The sequence below is a fragment of the Larus michahellis genome, chromosome 21 (assembly GCF_964199755.1).
Source record: "Larus michahellis chromosome 21, bLarMic1.1, whole genome shotgun sequence".
NCBI classification, from domain to species: domain Eukaryota; kingdom Metazoa; phylum Chordata; class Aves; order Charadriiformes; family Laridae; genus Larus; species Larus michahellis.
This window is the reverse complement of record NC_133916.1, coordinates 5425766-5438493: the sequence shown is the minus strand read 5'-3', so window position 1 is coordinate 5438493 and position 12728 is coordinate 5425766. Positions and strand designations below refer to the sequence as shown.

The window sequence follows — 12728 nt, the reverse complement described above, 5'->3', positions numbered from 1 at the left end:
CAGGTCGAGGGGTGCGGGAGGCAGAGCCTGGGGGTGCAGGGGTGCAGAGGGCAGGGTCCGGGGGTGCATGGGGCAGAGCCTGGGGGTGCAGGGGTGCAGAGGGCAGGGTCCAGGGCTTGCAGAAGGCAGGGTCTGGGGGTACAGGGGACAAGGTCTGGGGGTGCAGTGATGCAGGGGGCAGGGTCTGGGGGTACAGGGGTGCAGAGGGCAGAGCCTGAGGTTGCGGGGATGCATAGAAGAGGGTCTGGGGGTGCATGGGGCAGAGCCTGGGGGTGCAGGGGTGCAGAGGGCAGGGTCCGGGGGTGCATGGGGCAGAGCCTGGGGGTGCAGGGGTGCAGAGGGCAGGGTCCGGGGGTGCATGGGGCAGAGCCTGGGGGTGCAGGGGTGCAGAGGGCAGGGTCCGGGGGTGCATGGGGCAGAGCCTGGGGGTGCAGGGGTGCAGAGGGCAGGGTCCGGGGGTGCATGGGGCAGAGCCTGGGGGTGCAGGGGTGCAGAGGGCAGGGTCCGGGGGTGCATGGGGCAGAGCCTGGGGGTGCAGGGGTGCAGAGGGCAGGGTCCGGGGGTGCATGGGGCAGAGCCTGGGGGTGCAGGGGTGCAGAGGGCAGGGTCCGGGGGTGCATGGGGCAGAGCCTGGGGGTGCAGGGGTGCAGAGGGCAGGGTCCGGGGGTGCATGGGGCAGAGCCTGGGGGTGCAGGGGGCCAGGTCGAGGGGTGCGGGAGGCAGAGCCTGGGGGTGCAGGGGTGCAGAGGGCAGGGTCCGGGGGTGCATGGGGCAGAGCCTGGGGGTGCAGGGGGCCAGGTCGAGGGGTGCGGGAGGCAGAGCCTGGGGGTGCAGGGGTGCAGGGGGCCGGGTCCGGGGGTGCAGGGGTTGCAGAAGGCAGCGTCTGGGGGTGCAGGGGGCATGGTCTGGGGGTGCAGGAGCAGAGCCCGGGGGTGCGGGGCAGGGCGGACTACAGGTCCCGGCAGCCCCGTTGCCCGCAGCGGTTCCGCCGCTGCCTCCACCTGACCCTCACATGACCGGGCCGGGGCCGGGGCCGGGGCCGGGGCCGGGGCCGGGGCCGGGATGGGGCAGCGCGATCGAATGTTCAAGGTGCTGGTGGTCGGGGACGCCACGGTGGGCAAGACGTCGCTGGTGCAGCGCTACGCCAACGACAGCTTCAACCGGCACTACAAGTCCACGGTGGGCGGTGAGTCCGGCCCCGCGGCGCCGCCGGGGCTCAGAAGGGCCGGGAGCTCCTGCGGTTATCGCGGTGAAACTCCCCCCCGCTCGGGGGTCCTCGTGGGAGCTCGCCCCCCTCCTCCCCTCCGGACAGGGAAGGAAGAATTTGTGAAAGCTGCTGCGTTTGGCGGCTCCTGCTGCGCTCGCAGCCCCTCCTCGGTGACACCCCGGTGGCTTCTGTCCCTCCCGGCGACAGGCTCGGGGTGCCCCATCCCTCCTCCCCCGGGAACAGCCGCCCCCCGGAGCTTTAACCCGAAGAGTTGGAGGTTACAGCCCCAGCTCTCCCTGGCAAAGCCAAGAGCAGCGCTCTTTCCACATTTAACAGCACGAAACTACCGCTGAAGTCTCGGCAGGGCCCTGGAAAGATGATGGGGGAAACAACAGCTTTGTAACAAGGAGGCCGGGAACAAGATTACGCGGGATGGGTTATTCTTTGTTTAACATCAGTGTAAATGAATAACTACGAGGAGCGGGAGGTGCCAAGGCTTTACTCAGTAAATCTCCCAGAGGACCCAAACTAGTGGGGGCAGAGCACGGCCGCTTAAATCTTCTTATTCGTGAATGGAGAGGGGATGAACGTCAAAAATCCACATCCCACGGGGCAGAGTGCTTGGGCTGTGCCCGCGCTGTGGCTCCCAGCAGTAAGAGCTGCAGATGGTTTTCTTTTTTCACTTTTTTTTTTTTTTTTTTAATTCATTCTTGGCGTCGGTAAGTTCCAGCCCCGCTGAGCACGGCCGGCCGCGTGGCTGGACGGTTTTCCCCCTGCAGTGAAAACCTGACGCGTCGTAATCTGGGGAAAAGGCAGCGGTTTCCTTTCTGCTCCTGGGTTCAGCTGGGATGTGGCATGTGGAAAGCGCTGGGTGCGAGGGGGACACGGGGCTCCGTGGAGCTGAAGGGCTCAAGCAGCGCAGAGCAGAGACGGGCAACAGCAGCAAATCCAGCATTTTACTGGATTTAGAGTTGGGGTCTCCAAGCAATAAGGTTTCCAGTATCCGTTTGTTTGCCTGTGGTTGTTCAGGGTTACGTGCAAGAGGAATTCTTACTCCGGACTGTTTTAATTTCTGCTTCCTTAGCTCTCAGTTGGTGTCACTAGTGCGGGTGTTCCAGCTCCAGGGATCAGAAGGGGCGTCCCATCTCACTGCTGCAAGCGGGCAGCAGTTACAGACCCTGCTGGGATTTTGAAAAGCCCCGCGATTTGGGGGAGCAGGGTCCAGCCAGCGCTGCCCTGGCTGGAAAAATTCCACCTTAAAATTCCACCTTGCCACCCTCCTTCCCAAGGAACTGCAGAGCAGCATCTCTGCCGCCGCTCGGGAGGCCTTCAGCAGCCTGGGACGGGCGTTGTGAGACGGGGAGGATCGCTGCGCCGTTCGTTGTGTTAATTAACTCTCTAATCTGAAGTTGAGGAAGGGACAAGCCCAGCGCCACATCCCGGGGAGGGACGAGATGCTGAAGCCTGCGCTGGGAAACGGTGAGAGGCTGCTGAGGAACAAGCCCCACGGTGCAGAATGCCACTAATGAGGTTTCCTTTCTTTTTTTGTGGAATTCTCTAGTGGATTTTGCTCTGAAGGTGGTCCAGTGGTCGGAATCGGAGACAGTACGACTTCAGCTCTGGGACATCGCAGGTATGGTCACACGCAGCTGCTCAGGAGCAGAATCTAAAGCTCTCAGTGGCTTGGCCCTTTTTCTTTTTTTTTTCCTTTCTTTCTTTCAGTAGGAGTCTGCTACAAAAATAAATCCTCAAAGCCTGTGGATCCAAGGGGCAGGACTGCTCTGGTTTGCAGTGCTGTCTCCAGTCTGCAGTACTAATTTCAATATTGAATCAAAAGCCCATCTGCAAAGAACACAGCGGCGCAGATGATAAACCCTATTGAGCCTTTCTTTGCGATTCCAAAGCCAGAACAGAGCGAACGGGGAAACAGGCTGGTTTGTAGCTGGATGTGGGACTTCTCAGCTCCGAGCTTTCCTCTTAAAATCCTGATTTCTGGCCTGATCCTTGTGTCTGAGGCTGGAGCAGCTCCGCTGACCTCACGCTGCTGGGATCGGGAATGGGGCTGGGGAGTTGTGACCTGGCTGTCGGGATTGGGAATTGTGACCCGGCTGCTGGGTGCCCTGTGCAAGCGGAGCTGGCGGATCCCTCGGGAGCCCTTGTGGGCAGAGGAGGCCGTGGGTGCCCCCGGGGTGGCCGGGAGCGGGGCACGCTCCGGGGGACAGCGTTAGGTGGGGTGAAGGGGAGCGGGAAGCACCCGCTCCCACGGAGAAATGGGGTTCCTGTGTGTCCCCGTCAGCAGAAGACCGAGGACAGGCCGGAGCGGTAGCGTCTCTAAAATGGCACCTCTGGATCTAAAGGGGTGAGGAAAACAGGGCTGTGGTTTCCTCCGGTTTCACTGCTCAGAGGCGTGTGTCTGGGATCCTTAAAAAGAGAACAGGAAGGAGAAGTTTGCAGCAAGAGGATTGCAGCAAGAGACTGATTTCAGTTTCGGCCCCGAAAAGGCATTTAAGATCTGGAAAGTGGAGGGGCCACGTTGCCCACGGTGCTCTTGCCGTGCCCCGAGCAGCGGGGGTTGCAGGCACCGACAGTCCCCGGAGGGCTGCGGAGATGGCCGGGAGCTTTGAGGTGACTCAAGCTGCTCAGATCTCGATGGCTTCAGGGCGAAAGCCTGGTGACCGGCTCCGGGGCTGCAGGGGAGCCCACGGTGAAATCTCTGCGGTGTCAGAAAAGCTGTTTTTCACCCTGCTGCGGACCCGTGGGATGCGGTGAGAACACTCCGTGGTGTGTCCCGGTGAGGACACTCCGTGGTGTGTCCCTGTCTACACGACCACCATCAAACCACGCAGCTGGATAGTGGCTGCAGTTTTTGGTAGTGGAGGCAGGCCGTGAGCTGTAAGCAGTAATAACAGTGTGTGTGAGTTGTGATGGTTTCTCTTAGTATCGATTTTTGCTCCCTGGAGAGCCTGGGCTGGAACGCTGCAGCACGAGGCCATGCTGGTGGCACGGTCCCTCTGGAGCTGGTGGTGGCCAGGCCACCCTGCTGCTGGTGGGACTCTGCTCGGCGGGGAGTGAAAGTGTGATCGGGGACGCTCAATTTCAATGGTGACACCGGGAGAAACGCAAATATTTCTGGGACATCTGGGTGTCTGGGTCAGGATTAAGAGCTGCCCAGTTTGTTCCAGGTCTGTGGCTGCATCCCGAGGTACCCCGGGCGGGACGCAGCTCAGTGCCCGTATTTCCTCATGATTTAGGTGGGGGTTGTTCGTGTCAGCTGAGAAAATGATGTACGTGTTACTCGCATGAACAAATCTAAGAATGGTAACTCTGGGGTGGTGGATTTTCTTTTTTTCCCTTTTGGTCCTGCAGGGCAGGAACGCTTCACGTCCATGACCCGGCTGTACTACCGGGAGGCGTCAGCCTGCGTCATCATGTTCGATGTCACCAACGTCAGCACGTTCAGCAACAGCCAGAAGTGGAAGCAGGACCTGGACAGCAAACTCATGCTGCCCGACGGGAGCCCCGTGCCTTGCCTGCTGCTGGCCAACAAGGTGAGCAGCTCTAGAGGGGCTCCGTGTGTCCGTGTGTCCGTACGGGAGTGCAAACTGGAAGGAGACCCCTTTAGCACTAAGCCTTGCCCAGAGCTGTCCCGTAGCCTGTGGCCTTTTTAAGGCCTTTCGTTAACTCTTGAATTTTCTTTCTCTAGCAAGGATTCTCCTTAGCCAGGACACTGGTAGGACTCGACGCCTGGGTGGCACCAAGGAGGCGTTAACAGCTGCCCTTCCCTCGGACTGCAGTGCCTTCTGCCGTACCGTCGGAGCTCGAGCTCTGTAGCTCCAAGATTATAAAGTTTTTCTTTTCCTATTTTGGCCTCTAACTTGCAGCAGCCTGGGCAGGTTGGGGATGACGCTGCAGGTGAAGTTTCTGTTCGGAGCTGCCGGAGGGAGTTACTTTTCATTTGGACGCAGTGTCGGGTTCCACCGTGTAGATTGGTTGCTGTCTTTTAATGACCTATTTTTCTTTCATTTACAAACTACCTTTATGTTCTTCACGTGCCAGCGTTGGCTCAGCAGCCCCTTCCAGGTTCAGTTTGAGACTTGCCCAGTTTGAGAGAGCCTAAAACCGGAGATGACTCAAAAGCGTGATGGGTGGGCAGGAGAGCGGCTTTTCTTCTCCAGTTCTCCGCCAGTAATGCTTTACCTCAGTAGCTGTTTTAAGGTGTCGGTTTTGCCGGCATTAGGGGAATCTGTGTGAGTGTACGCGCTGGTACAAGCTGTTGTGGGACAGCTTCTGTCACTGCCTCGTCCTGCGTCCCCTGGGCATCAGCGCGGCCGCCACGGTGCCACCGCACCGGGAACGCTCCCGAGCTGCGGGAGGCCGGGCAGATTTTGGATGGGCGACAAGGGTTTCTTGTCCCGTGCAGGATGAACCTCCATTCCACGCGTGCTTGGCTGAGGTGTGGCGGTATCTCAGATGAGATAAACGTACTGCTGCTTGCAACATCCCATTGAGAACCTTGCCCGGAGACCTCTATCAGCTCCCCATCTGGGAGACGCGAAGGGCTGAGCTGCGTCCTGCCTGCCTGCTGCCTGCCTCCTGCCTGCACACAGGCAGTAAATGGCCGAGGGGGGGTGGAATTCCCCTCCCAGCTTAAAAATTAAAAGGCTAGACTTAAAACGACCAATTCTTGCTTTACAGTGCGACCTTTCCCCGTGGGCAGTGACAAGAGACGAAGTGGATCGGTTCAGCAAAGAAAATGGCTTTTCTGGCTGGGTGGAGACGTCTGTCAAGGAAAACAAGAATATTAACGAGTCCATGAGGTAGGCACGGTGACGGGTGACACATCTGGGAGCTAACTCCCTCTTTCAGACGTCTTTGAGGTGAGGGGCGATGCTGTCAGTTAAGTAACAAATAGCAGCAATAATGTGCAAGTAAATCTCCCGAAGGGAAACTGCATTCTGAAAGGTCACAACTTTTCCTCTCCTTGGTTAAGCTCTGACATGCTTTTGGAAACAGAAATTCCTTGAACGATACCAGGGATGCTTTTTCTGGCCTCTACCAGCAGGATGAGATTTCTTCTGCAAAGATATTAGGAATTCTTTTGTGATGCACCGGTCCTTTGACGGAGAATTTGGCCTTTTCTGAAAGGTCTCAGGCTGGGTATTCACAGCCGGTGGCGAGGCTGGGCAGCCGGGTGCTGTGTCCCAGTCCTAAACTGGACCGAGGGGAGGTGGTTGCGGTAGGTTGGTAATTATCCGCTCTCTGCAGAGTCCCCTGATGCTGCCGGGTAGTGGCAGTGCTGCTCTTGGCAGGGCTCTGGGGTTCCTTAACCTGACTGTTTGGTCCTTAAAGTTGCAGAGTTTTGTGTCCTTCTAGAATGAACTGCGATTTCTTCTTTGTACCGCTGAGAAACTGTGTGGCCCAATGCTGCTGGTTTAAAAAACAAAAACAAAACCAAAAAAAACCCCCAAGCAAACTCACATATGTTTGTCTTCCAGAGTCCTGATCGAAAAGATGATGTCCTCGTCCACTGGCGATGGAAGTTCCTCTGCTGCCGGGAGCGGGGATTACATTCACATAAAAGAGACGTCCCCGCCAGGCTGGGCTTGCTGTTAGATGCACTGACTACACCTTCCGCAGCAATGTCCTTTATTATTATCATCACTTTTTTCCTAAACTGGCTGTTACTGGTTTTTGGTTTGTTTTTTTTTTTTACACGATCATGAACTGTCTTCTGTTTAGTGCCTGCTCGTTCTCAGCAGAGCGTTGCTGCAATGACTTGGAGTGAGGATCGGAAAGAAGAGAGGAGTGAGAAGATTCCTCTTCCTTCCAGCGTAGCAGCAACTGGAAGCTCCGCTGCCAGTGACGTAGCACGGCCCGTGTTCAAGCACGTGGCTTGGATTCATTTTTTTTTTAAATTTTGAGCACTTCACCTTCTGACATGTGATGGCCTGTTTCAGGCAGGGCAAAGGATGTCGAAGGTATATTTTTGGTATTGTTGCACATTTATTCCCCGCCGCCTGCACCCACCGTACGCAGCGGCCCCAGCCCGAAGCGGTGACTTCCCAAGCGGTCGGTCTCTCTGCGCCTGCGGATTCCCACCGTGGGATTGCAGCAAAGTCCTTCCTTCGTGCTCTGGAGCTCCGTACCTCTGCTTACGCGTCCTGGAGAGACCAGCACATCTCCTCGTTGCCACTCGCTGTCCTTACGATGTAAAGCCGGCTGCGGATCAGCACGGTGTCCCACGTGCCCAGACCTGTAGCATTCCCAGCGTGAATTTGAGACGTGGTGTGGCGCGGCCCTGGCTTTCCTGTGCACTGACTGTGGGGCTTAACAGCAGAGACCTCAATTTTTGGCCAAGAATTGCCCAGTTGCCTTCTGTTTGTTCCTCCTCGCTCTTCCTCTGGCTAGCACAATCCTGTCTGTTCTTGCTGCCACGTTATTAGGGCACCGAGAGCCGAGTGAGGAATAGGTTGTAAACTCCTTTGTACGACAGAACAACGGTCCTTTTCACTTTTAGAACACCCTGTATCCTCCCATCTCCAACAGCTTTGCAATTGCCGCTGAATTGCCTTCCCACAATGATCCCGTAGCGATGGGTGAATTTGGGAGCGGGGATGGTGCAGGCAGGCAGGGCTGTGAAAGCCCACCCGCGGGTTTTAGTGATGCCGGGGGGACGCAGAAGAGAGGGGTTTGCAGGATGAAAGGAAATGAAAAGAACCACTGCCTGCGGGCCTTTCGATGCCCGCTTTCCCCCGCGTATCCCCAGGTACTGCTTGTTGAGAACGGGTCGTGCCAACAACAACAACAAAAAATGGGCAAAAGCACACGAGATGATAATTCTCTCAGCAGAGTTCACAGGAAGCTCACTCTCTAGGGCTGGAGTTACATAGCGTTGTGTGCATTTGATATAAGCCTGCCATGCTGTAGAACCAGCTTGCCCGTCTTTTAGGATTTGAACGAGTGGTCTTCAGGGACATTTTTCCCTTCTGGAGTAGTTTAATTTGAAAACAGGGCTGTAAATTGGTTTGTCCTGATTCCTACTGAATTAGGACTGCTTTTCTCTGTGTCCCTTCTGTCTGCCTTTTCTTACTTTATACAATCTGTGGAGGGAGAAGGTGGTAAGAACAGGAACTGATTGCCTTCACTAAGCACAGAAAATTCTGAGTTTTCATTCTCTGGAGTTGAAAAGGATCGATAAGTAAACAGTAAGGGCTATGAAATTTAGAACAAGTGTTGTGTTCCACTATTTTAATTAAAAGCTAAAATGTCTGGGCTAGGATTCTGTTGTGCAAATATTGCCAAATTTGGTTTTGTAGGTGCTTAGATATACCCTTTTCTGTGCCATTGGATCCACTGTAGAAGCTCGTGAAATGCGTAGAACTGGTTAGCAGGAAAATGGAACCGTCTTGTTGAATTTTACTTCCTAAATATTGTGTTAAAGAAAAAGAAAAAAAAATATTTTTTTTTAATCCTGTAACTATTTCTAGTTCTTTATGGAGCGTGGGGAGAAGGGTCTAATTTTTTTAAGGATCTGTCACGCAACCGTTAAGATTCATGTGTTATTTATTGATTTCTGTATGTGCCCCTCAAAGCCTTTCAGCAAAGAGCTCCTTATGGATGGAGAAGCCGAGGCAGGCGGTGAAAACCTCTGCCCAGGACCAACAAATGACTCCAGTCCGTAAGAGCTCGGCACTGAAAGGACAATGTCTAATTCCTCTTTCGCTGCTGGGCCACGCATCTGGCGGGAAAGCATCTTCCTACCTTTTGCATGTCCCAGTGCCCCTTTGGCGTCTGGACCTCTTCATCCAGACCTCTTTTTTTCATAAGTGCCTCTCAGAAACAAGCAAAAAGCCAAAGGAAGATCTTTGGAGTTTTTTCTTCTATTACACATAATTTCTGTTCTGCCCAGTGGTTTCCGGTACCGGTGTATGCCCTGGGGAGGTTTTTTCCACACTGCTTACTGCTTGTTAACATCTTAGTAGACACAGGAGACGCGTGTCAAAAACCCGAGCCTGAGTCGTTGCTTGAGATCGGTAGAAAAACCCAACCAGACAGGAAAACGACCTCCCTCCGCAGATGTGTGTGTTTTTTTTTCTGAGCTTGCTCTGTGGCACACAAGATGCTTAAAAAAGCAAAACAAAATAATAAAAGAACCCCCTTGGTTTAGTCCTGGTAAAACAAACTGATTCAAAAGCCCCGTCCAAACCCGCTCTTTGCTGGGACAGGCCGGGTGTGGAGGGCGGTCGCCTGTGAAATGGATTGTGCCCAGCTCGTGCTAGCTGAAATAATTCCTGTTTTTAAAACAACTGAAAGGGAAAAGGCAACTTGAGTGAAGCAGTTTCGAAGAAATATTTTAAACAAAGAGAAGTCTTGTTCACACAGACCGATGAAAACTAGAATCTTTCACCTGTGAATCAGAAAAGCCTCATCCTTACTGTGATGCTTCACTGGTGCCTTCGTCAGGAATGACCTGGTCTGAAAATGAAGGCGTTTCATCAAATGAAGATTTTCCTTCCTGCAGTGCCTGCTTTGACTTTGTACCTTCTGTGTGACTCTGGGCCAACTGTACCTATTTCACTCTTCCACGTGGTGTTGCTTCTCATTCCTATAATTTTAATTTGTGGTCACGGGACTCAAAACCACACGAAGTTGAATGGTGCATTTTGTATGTTGATGCCAGCGCACTGTGGGGCCACATAGCAGGAAATTTGCACTGCAATAGAATTGGAAATCAGGAAGGCAGACTGTAGTTCAGAAATAAGTCAGCAATATCAAAACTTAGCCTTTTTTTTTTTTTAATTGCTTGCAGTTACGCAGAAGTATTTTAGAGACAGGTTTCTGATTACTGTAAAGTTGCAGTATTATCATGTTACTATAAAGAGAAGAAACTGCTGGGAGGTTTCCTCCGTATCAATCCGTAACTAATGCAGTATTGCAAAAGTTTGCAATAAAAGTTTAACATTGCTTGTGTAGTAGTTGTTGTTGTTGTTTTCCTGTCTCAACAGTCCTAACAACGGGGTTCACAAGTTCAAACTAGAACCAGTCTTGCTGTCGGTAATGGGGTATGTATAAAGCGTACGGCGTGAACTGCCAGCAAAACAGATTAGATCCTTTTCACTGAAACATCTTCCTGTCTCAATTATTGTCGTCTTACTGACCTACAAGCGGGATGTAAGCATGCAAAACTTTCGCAGTCGTAGTGGCTTTTAATCCAATATATCCAGCTAAGAGGAGAAAGAAAAGAATTCCTTGATGTGGTGGTTTGTTAATACGCCTTCCTCCTTATGGCTCATTAATTCACAGAGTGTATTTTGGGGCTGGCTACGCGGGCAGGCGGTCGCTCTGAATGCCCCTCTTTCTTTCCCGATCAGCTTGATTTTCATGAGTATTGACTTGCACGAAGGACGGGGCACATTTGAATTGATCAGAAAAATGGCAGTAATTCCAAAGGAGACAAATTAAGCTCAAGCAAGGCATTAAATGAACTCAAATTACTCCTATAATTAGGTAAAAGCTGACCATATTTGTACTGTCAAACCAGTCTTCTCAGATAAGCCACTATATAAAAAAAAGTGTTTGTAAGTACTGTTTTTAATAAAACTGAGGAATGAGTTGCTCTAAAGATTTAAGTGCAAAGCAAAACTGACTTGCTATTGCAGAAGCTGCCATTTTAATGGACTGTGGAATACATTTTATTTTTCCATGGCAAAAGCAGCTCCTTTTCTAAACAAAATGAGTAATTTGGGGCTTCTAGGGAATCTAAAGTCTAAAGAATCCCAAACCTTCCCTTTTTGTCAGAGTTAGGTTGATGGTTGGACTAGACGATCTGAAAGTCCCTTCCAACATAGGCGATTCTGTGATTCTATGGACTTTGCGTAAGTTGTGCATGTTCTTTATATCTGTTGATTAGTACAGGGAAAAGTGGTGGTGGTAATGAAATCAGTACTGATCATCAGAGAATAGAATCACAGCATGGTTTGGGTTGGAAGGGACCTTAAAGCCCAGCCAGTGCCACCCCCTGCCCTGGGCAGGGACACCTCCCACCAGCCCAGGTTGCTCCAAGCCCCGTCCAACCTGGCCTTGAACCCCTCCAGGGACGGGGCAGCCACAGCTTCTCTGGGCAACCTGGGCCAGGGGCTCACCGCCCTCACAGCCAACAATTTCTTCCTAATATCCAATCTAAATCTCCCCTCTTGCAGTGTAAAACTGTCCCCCCTCGTCCCATGGCTCCCCTCCCTGATCCCGAGTCCCTCCCCAGCTTTCCTGGAGCCCCTTTAGGGACTGGAAGGGGCTGGAAGGTCTCCCCGGAGCCTTCTCTTCTCCAGGCTGAACCCCCCCAGCTCTCTCAGCCTGTCCCCACAGCAGAGGGGCTCCAGCCCTCCCAGCATCTCCGGGGCCTCCTCCGGCCCCGCTCCAACAGCCCCGTGTCTCTCCTGAGCTGAGGGCTCCAGAGCCGGACGCAGAAAAATAATAAAACTAATTAATAAATGGAATTTATTTTCTGCATTTCTTCGTAAGTATTTCACATCGAATCTAGGGCTGATCGGTGTAACAGAAAGCAAGCAATGTGCTGTAAAACTATTAAAAGTGTGTAGATTTATGATAAATCCCATCACACAAGGTGATCTCATCTGTTGGGGGGCTCACGTCAGGGCACTGAGGGGCAGTTTGAGTCCAGGTGTTGGAGCACGAAGGGTTGACGCAGTAAATTCTACAATGATTCCATAAATGCGACGGGGCCGCCGGGACCCGGTGTGACCCCGGCTGTCCCCGCCGGTGGCCGACAGACACCCTGCCCTCCCGGGTTGTGTATTCCTCCCGGGCAGCCCTGCCCTGAATGGCAACACACTTCCATGACAAAGGGGCTGCCGCAGGAGGCGGGGATCACCCGCCCGGGCCCTAACCTCCCTTCCTAAGCCCCGGCAGGCCCGACCCCGCTCCCGCCCCTCACCGGCGGCTCTCCCCTGAGGGGAGCCGGAGGGGCCCTGTAGGCCCCACGCGTGGCCGGGCCCCGAAGCCGCGGGGCAGCGGGGATGGGCACGGCTTGGGGTGCGGGGAGGGCGCCGCGGGGGCCTCGACGCTCCCGCGGGGCCGCTGCGAGGCGGCGCGGCGCTTCCCCGCCTTTTCCCTCCAAAACCACGCCGGGCCCCGCGCGGCGAATCTGCGGGTCGGGCCCCGCCGACCACCCCCCTCTCAGTTCGTGGAGGAAAAAATCCAGGCCGGATCCCAGCGGTGTCGGGACGGTGCCGGCCGGACGGGACGGGGCGGCGGTGGCGCCGGGGGGGGGCCGGGAGAAGGCGGTGGCGAATCTGCCGGCAGCGCGGCGGGCCCGCTCTGCCGCTCACAGCAGCTTGAGCGTGTGGGGCGTCCTCGCCCCCCTCCCCTCCCCGCGGGGAGAGAGTGGGCAGGGTCTGCCCACCGTGATGGTTCGAACGAGCCAATGGGGCGCAGCAGCCCGCCCGCCGCCGCCAATGAGCGGGGGGAGGAGGTGGTGCCAGCGGGGTAGGCTGCACCGCCCCCC

At 54.5% G+C, this 12728-nt stretch overlaps 1 protein-coding gene across 1 annotated transcript; it reads left to right on the top strand.

Moving 5' to 3' along the window:
• The first annotated feature begins 1048 nt into the window (after window positions 1-1048).
• RAB29 (RAB29, member RAS oncogene family) lies at window positions 1049-10179 on the top strand. Its single transcript, XM_074564431.1, has 5 exons — window positions 1049-1186; window positions 2769-2840; window positions 4574-4755; window positions 5903-6024; window positions 6703-10179. Exons 1-5 carry the CDS (start codon window positions 1063-1065, stop codon window positions 6818-6820), a joined length of 618 nt encoding a protein of 205 aa, XP_074420532.1. The 5' UTR covers window positions 1049-1062; the 3' UTR covers window positions 6821-10179.
• Window positions 10180-12728: the final 2549 nt, after the last annotated feature.